At 35.7% G+C, this 7,518-nt stretch overlaps 1 protein-coding gene across 2 annotated transcripts; it reads right to left on the bottom strand.

Annotated features, from left to right (window-relative positions):
- Positions 1–939: 939 nt before the first annotated feature.
- LOC122300608 (uncharacterized GPI-anchored protein At1g61900-like) lies at positions 940–7,213 on the bottom strand. 2 transcript variants are annotated; one of them, XM_043111388.1, is made up of 8 exons: positions 6,930–7,213; positions 6,349–6,489; positions 3,664–4,518; positions 2,683–2,928; positions 2,524–2,538; positions 1,782–1,922; positions 1,588–1,635; positions 940–1,141 (listed from the first exon to the last, which is right to left on the bottom strand). In XM_043111388.1, exons 2-8 carry the CDS (start codon positions 6,380–6,382, stop codon positions 1,065–1,067), a joined length of 1,416 nt encoding a protein of 471 aa, XP_042967322.1. In that variant the 5' UTR covers positions 6,383–6,489; positions 6,930–7,213; the 3' UTR covers positions 940–1,064. The 2 variants fall into 2 exon arrangements, with proteins under 2 accessions (XP_042967322.1, XP_042967321.1); XM_043111387.1 differs by lacking the exon at positions 6,930–7,213 and adding an exon at positions 6,045–6,158 and having other exon boundaries at positions 6,349–6,491.
- Positions 7,214–7,518: the final 305 nt, after the last annotated feature.

Here is a 7,518-nt window from a genome sequence, read left to right as displayed (position 1 = left end):
ATCCACACACTTCTACCTAAACAATATGTAATTTATCATTTTTATCATTTTATCTATACATATATTTAAGCATTAAAATATAAAGACAAAAATAACAAATTATATATTAATTAGATGGAAACGAATGGCTGTAACGCTTCCTTCCATTTAGAATTTCTATAAATCGAAAGTTCACCTTTTTAATAAGCCTTCCACAGAAACACTGGGAGTTATTACCTATAAATTTTTGTAGGTGAAATTACATCTTTCACCTTTGATCAGCTGCATTTTGGTAAATTTAAGGATCGGTCAAAATCCAACTGTTAATATATCCTATTTACCATTTATCTTAATCTAAACGTTGAGATTAGCATTATGTCGTCTTCTTTATCATTCATCTTGATAACTTACTTTTAATCTAAACGTTGAGACTTCAGTAAAACGTGCATTCTCTCTCATCCACAACAAGTTTCTATCTTTTTCACGTGTCCTAAAGTCTTAACTCGAAACAAGTCATTGACGAGATACGTGGATCACTTTCCCTAATCTCCCAAGAAAGTATTATTAAAGATTTGTTTTCAGTTGTTGTCCTGGAGCGTGCTTATAAGCTGGAAGACAAGATTCCCATGAACTTCTCTAATGTCATACAATTTATTTAGATCATAATTTTGTAGGAAAAATCTAATTACAAGTACAATTGTACACTAATATGTGCATCAATATATTATAATTGGTCAAAAAGTAAATTTTATTAAAAACAAAACTAATTTAAATTTTAAATATAAAGGAAGCAGTATTGGTATGCAGATTAGTACACGACTTTACTTGTTCGTAGCAAAACTCAATTTTATAAGGTCCCTTAACCCTGTATGCTCATGCTTTGATCTCAATGGTGAAAGCGAGAAACCGACGGCCGGAGACAACAGAATAGAAAGACCAGATGGGTGAAGAAGAAAGAAGGAAAGAAAAACAAAACAGCAGCTGCTATACATGGAGGCTAATTCAAGATATACATGCAAAAACAAAACACAACCAATTTCCCAAAGCCCCTAAACTCAAACAGGCTCAACCCCAGCTAAATCTCATCAGTACAATAATAACGCACCGAAAACAAAAAATGAAAAAATGGGTACCAGCAGTTCTAGCTCACCGCCACGACAACCTGCATTATTGCATTTGTGATCAAATGTCGTTTCCTCTTTGGAACAAACAAAGTAAAAGCAAAAAGATATTTTGCTTCACTAGCACTCAGGCTGTCAAGTCACTTTCTAAACATGTTCTCTCACCAATACCACAGAAACCTGACCACACTTAACACGCACGTTGGTTTAAAACACATACTATGCATACGCAAGTTCAAGCTCCACCTGGAATAACTCTTAGGAATGCTCTGATGTTCTGTACCTTTAGATTAAAATATTTGATTACATATCTTCCATATGCTTACCACACATGCAGAATTCCATATTTTTAGAGGAAGATATATATATACGTAAGTATAACAATTTATGATAATTTTATATGCAGTCGTATTTAAGATTCAAACACATAAAAACCAATGAAAAGGGGAAGTCAAGAGAGCTAGAAATTGAACACAACAGAACGCACCAGGATTTTTTAAAGTCTGTGAAGTTGGTAGCGCAGGCAATGACATCTCTGTAAAATTCAATAACAGGAATAAGGACATGGACACCTCAACAAACTCCAAATATGTTAATCACAGAATCTTAACATTCATTATATTGATCTCTTACAACTATGAGGAGAGAAACCAGTTAAAAATGATTTTCTGGGTAAGTTACCAGGTGCACAAAGAGAGACGGATGAAATTGAGGTTGATGTAGGCCATGGTGCTGCAATGTTGTCACTCAGGTCACATATAAAGCTGAAGCCTGTAGTATTGTCAAATATCATATCTGTGGGCAAGCTTCGGAGTAGACACCCTGCATTTGAAATAAAACACAAAATAACCAATAATTACTATGGTATATTTATTTTATTAAATTCATTTATGATGCTAGCTTTTTTATAACTATTTTTTATCACCAACCATTTATACATAAAAGGGAACACAAACACACCCTAAAATCTAGCGTGCACTAGGAAATTTCCCTAAAATATCTTGGATGGTCAACGTTGTCCAACCTACTTGGTTACCATTTTCACATTGTAACAAGAATTTTAATAAAGCAACCACTTAGAAGTCTTTAATGAAAACCCCTGAATATTGTAACACATACTACACAATCCAATTCCAAACTCTATGCTTTGAGAATTAACTGTTTAAGGTGCCATTTGGATAGTGAGTTGAGATGAAAGTTGAATAAAATATTATTAGAATATTATTTTTTAAAATTATGATTGTTTTGGAATTTGAAAAAGTTGAATTGTTTATTATATTTTGTGTGAAAATTTTAGATGAGATGAAACACTTTCACAATCCAAATGGGGCCTATGTAACTCGGACATTAGGACCATGCTCATAACAAGTACGACAATAAAGACAATGATGATCGAAAGAAGTAAGCAGAAACAGTTGCAAACCTTGTTGTCCAAATACTGCTCCAGTGCAGAACCCAGATCCATAAAACAGAAAGAAAGTTCCGGGTCAGATAAAATACTAAAATCTTGAATACTAAAATGGGCAGAAAGCTCCGGTATGCCAATGGGCAGAAAGCTATAACAAGATGGCATGAAATGTACCTTGAATACTAAAATCTTTCAAGTCAACGTCACAGAGCTCATAAATATTTGCCATAATTCCCCCTTTCCGTAACATGGACCCAAACACTGTTGCACATATTATGGCTTGTCGATTTGTTATTAGCATTTGCTTTTGTACCCCAGCTATGTAAGTATTTAATGAGCTACAGCAGGAAGGACTGGGAGCAGCTACATTACGACATGCTTGAATTACTTCAGAAGGCTGCTTAAAACTTAAGGGACAAACTGCACAAGAAATGTTCATTAAGTTCAGGAATTAAGGCAGAATAAAAATCACAAAACATAAGTAAAAGTGGACCATTTTAGCAACACAATAGGTATTGCATTTGAACTAAACCAAAATGCATGCCTAAAAAAGAACACAGATGCAAAACTGAAAATTGTACAAAAAATGGACACACAAACGAACTATCTAAAGTTTGAATTTCAGGCTTGTGTGTGTGTGTATCAGCAATCAATAATAATTACTTAGCAATTCAAATAAAATGAAATCTAGAACTGCAATCTGTAAAATCTCGTCTAGAGGAAAACGAAGATCATTAAAATACTAAATGCAGATGTTCTTCAAGGTCCCTGGAAGCTAAGAAAATTTTTCATCCATTTCTCAAGGCTCCTTTTGACTTGTACTTTTAAATATTTACTCAAGAAACCAAAGAGAGATAAGTACTCAATATTATATTACAGGATTATATCTTTGCTCTGATCAATATTCTTTGTTCCCCTTGGAATAGTTGCAAAAAAATAAAAATAAAAATAAAAAAGAATTAAATCAAGGAAATAAACAAATAAATTGAAACAAGAATTTTGAAGATGACAATTACAAATAATGTAATTCATGCACCTAAAGTATGCTTTACAATGTTAGAAAAGCACGGAATCTCACCAAGACAACTAATGCTAATGCAGCACATATACGAACATTTATATGTTACAAGCATGTGAAATACAATAGCACTGTACCTTTGTTGACTTTGCAGGCAGATAATATTCGAAATGCAGTATTTGCAGCATCTGATGGAAGTTTCCTTGAAAGATAGGAATAAACCACACGTTTACAATCATTGAGAGAATCAATATGGTCATGCTCCCCAACTATATTTTTGTTCTCATTGGTCATCAATTGTCTTCCTGAAATCTGAAAAGCAGCATCCATTACTGCAGTCTGGCAAACTGGTCTACAACACTCTTTAAGAGGATCAATAGTTCCACAGGCCTCCAGCAATTTGCTTATGTTCACTGTTTTCTCAAAGGTAACAACATCCTTCACTGGACAAGATCCACCTGTTAGATTTGACGATTCAACAGAGCAAAGTGTAGGTATCGTACTGTTTGCCCCTCTGCTAGCTAAGATATTAATTATATCTATAAAACAATAATTAGCAATAGCATCTTGCAAAACCAACTTATCAGAGTTGATGCTGTAGAAACCCTGGAAGATATGGAGTAAACTACTCAACTGTGGACAACATATTACATTTCCTACAAGTGCTGCAAATGGCTGAGAACAATCAGATGCTGTTTTGTCCATGACACTTGATATAAGAGAGAAGTTTACGGGACATTTTCCCGTTAGAACTGGTTCATATCTGGCTGGAAAGGTTGGATACATGGGTGGCAAAGGTTCACCAGGATTTGGGTAGTGGGGAATGACAGCTGGTGATATCTCAATAGGATCAAACAGTCCGGTAATAGGCGGATTAGCTAGCTCTGATGTGGAAGCAATGTGAGTAGGCACAAGCTGCGTCTGCAGTGCCACTAATTCTTGAAAACTGTATAACCAAATGATGAATAATAGTAACAGACGGCATAGAGAACCTGCAACCACACATGTAAGCCTACCTTCAGCAATGACATAAGTAATTTATTTTATAAAAGGAAATCATTCTTGTTTGAAAATTATTTTTTTATTATCAGTGAATAAGAATTTTATTAATGAAAACTAGGCATAGCTCAGGTACATGGGACATATACTAAAGCAACACCTAGGTATGATTGACTAGGGATACAAGGAATTCATGTATATTCAGACCATTGAATCCTAATACATTTGACAATTAATTGAGAAAAATTTATTCAGGAAATAGTGCTTGGACATATAGACAATCAACAACTTCATGCAGAAACCAGGAGAGAGAGAGAGAGAGAGAGAGAGAGAGAGAGAGAGAGAGAGAGAGAGAGAGAGGCGGGCTTGACTGGGATGGCTTCCATTTGGTTATAAGCATAAATCAGCAGCATAGCAGCCACTATATGGGTTTCGCCTATACATTCGTTTCTAATAAAATTTGTTCTTACTTATGGAAAAAAAAAACCAAAGCAGCCCCATTGTATTGCTCCAGCAGATGGTAATATTATCTAATGCCAATCAACCTTGCCCAAACAAAAAAACCAAAGCAGCCCCATTGTATTGCTCCAGCAGATGGTAATATTATCTAATGCCAATCAACCTTGCCCAAACATACCATTCATTAAAAATTTCTAGAAGTTTCTTCATTGCTTTTCTTCGTTACTATTATTTTTATGTAACGGATACTAATGTCAAGGTGCAAAGCGAGAAAAAAAGGGATTACTACCGACAAGGGTAAAATACACCAATCTCCCTTGAATTTAAGTGAAAATACATAGACTTGCATTTTTTCCCCCAAATACATCCGAGCCCCTCCCCTTGTTTGTCCCCAAACCCATTGAACTCCAGACCTAACTGAACAACCCAAGCAGGCAAGTTTATTCCAAGTTTCCCAGGTCCTTCACTTCCCTTGTTTATTCATAAAAAAAGAAACTGAAAAACACATACACAGAGTTTCATACCGTCAACCATGCCTCCCAACACCAAACTCCCACATCAACTGCACCACATCCATCACAGACCTCCCTCCCTCTACAACTCATTATCACATTTCTTACTCTATAAAGTTGAATCACTATTTAAAAGAAAAGCAGCTAAGCAACCAGTCACCCCTCCACTGCTCGCTCTACCAAAACAGACAACTTCATTGATCATATTTCTCCAAGAACCCAACTCTAATCAACCCTCAACCCCTCCATCACCAATTACAACACCTTCACCATCTCCTCCAACTTGGATTAATTCTCTAATTCAGAATCCAATTGAAATCACAGCATGAGGGTTATAGAGAGGTTTGAATGCAAATGTCAGCACGAGACACGGGTACCTTGTTACAATTCCAGATTTCCAAGGAGGTAATAATTAGACCTTAGAATGTTAACTCACTGCATAGGATAAAACTTGGACTCCATACATAAAAATTTTAAGCGGAAATTTCCAGGCAGCAAAAACACCATGAAAATAAGCCGCAAAAAGGGAATGAACTGTAAATCCATACCTCTTTCTAAATTGTGAACATGGTAGTAACATGCACTGGGCATGTTTTGCATTGAGAATAGTTCTTAGAAAAAAAATGAAAGCCAATAATTCATCTGAATGGACACCAGAATCTCTGGATCAAAACAGCACCACACTAATAAGCTAGCACCATAATAAATTTACACAACCAACAGAAGAGATTTCATTTTGAAGAGAAATTTTTGGTAGGGCAAGACAAACACCTTCAGTCACATCTATTTGCCTTGTCCCACCAAAGAATGGCAAAGCTATAAAGGCAGCACCAATCAAGGAATATATCTTACCCTTAAGATGACTAGTAGTCTGGAAATAGTCCATAATTCCACTAGCCCCTTGCTACCATCGATATTTATGACAGAAAACCCTAAGTTGGCTGGTTAAAAGCCAGAAGATAGCTCACAGCAATGTAGCAACAACTGTACCACCTGCATTAGGCCCAATGTCAGAAAATTAAATTAACACCATTGGGAATGCAATCGATACATGAAGGCAAATAATTAACTCGGACAAATGAGGTGCAGGCTTGAGCATTTTCCAAGAGGCACTCCAATTTTCAGAGAAAGAAAATCGAGCTAGCGCACGAAAAAATTAATCCAAATGAGTCCCAAAATCATATTTGCTTACTTGGGCCGTAACACAAACATATGCCATGTTGAAGGTTTAGATTTGTCCCCTTTAATATGAATCTTATGGCATACACAACAGAAATCAAACCCACAATCAAAACACATCGTTCAGAGTCCAACAGAACCTCATATTGATACTACCCTTACCCTTCTCCTCCCACTTTTTTGGCTACCAAACAAAAAATCAGACATCTCTAAGCAAGATAAAAGAACAACGCAGACAAGAAGAAGAAGAATACCTGAAGATGTTGGAGCCATGAAGAATCATGGAGCTAAAATTGAAGCCTCGTGAGGTTTGGGATCAAAAAATCAGAGAGAAATCCAGACTTTTTATTATTATGATTTTCCTGGGTCGATCGTAGTTGGGTACTTGGGTAGTATAAGATTCGGAAACCCCCAAGATCGGAGCTGGCTCTTCACTTAAAGAGAGAGACAGACAGTCTAGTGGAACTGTCACCCACTCTCTCTCTCTCTCTTCACCTCGTCGTTGTAATCTAAGAAGGTAGGTTTTCTAGGACTTTGTGTTTTTGACTCTGGGAAGAGCCTTTACCTAAAAAAGTTAATAAATAAAAACACTTTTACCTTTTCGACGTGGGAAGAGTCCTTCCAGATTAATCCGACGATTATTATTTATTTTATATTTTATTATTTTGTAATTTTCTCAGCCTATTTAATTTGACTTTTTATCAAAGTAGGTTGATTTTTCTTTCTAATAAAATCAATCCAATTGTCTTCTATTTTTTGTTTACCACCGATTCTTTATAATGACATAATAAAAACAAAAAATTATATTTTTATGATGAACCCACCACTAGTTATGGGAGCGAG

The sequence above is a fragment of the Carya illinoinensis genome, chromosome 2 (assembly GCF_018687715.1).
Source record: "Carya illinoinensis cultivar Pawnee chromosome 2, C.illinoinensisPawnee_v1, whole genome shotgun sequence".
NCBI lineage: Eukaryota > Viridiplantae > Streptophyta > Magnoliopsida > Fagales > Juglandaceae > Carya > Carya illinoinensis.
Note: the sequence above shows the minus strand (reverse complement) of the source record. Positions and strands in the feature narration are given on the sequence as shown.

Bases quoted from the DNA above. Each gene is read 5' to 3' on its own strand.
- LOC122300608 (XM_043111387.1), bottom strand. From the start codon at position 6,096: ATGCAAAACATGCCCAGTGCATGTTACTACCATGTTCACAATTTAGAA. The intron at 4,519-6,044 runs GTATGGATTTAC...GTGTGGTTGCAG, and splicing joins TGTTCACAATTTAGAAAGAG to GTTCTCTATGCCGTCTGTTA. The intron at 1,636-1,781 runs GTAACTTACCCA...TGAATTTTACAG, and splicing joins CGTCTCTCTTTGTGCACCTG to AGATGTCATTGCCTGCGCTA.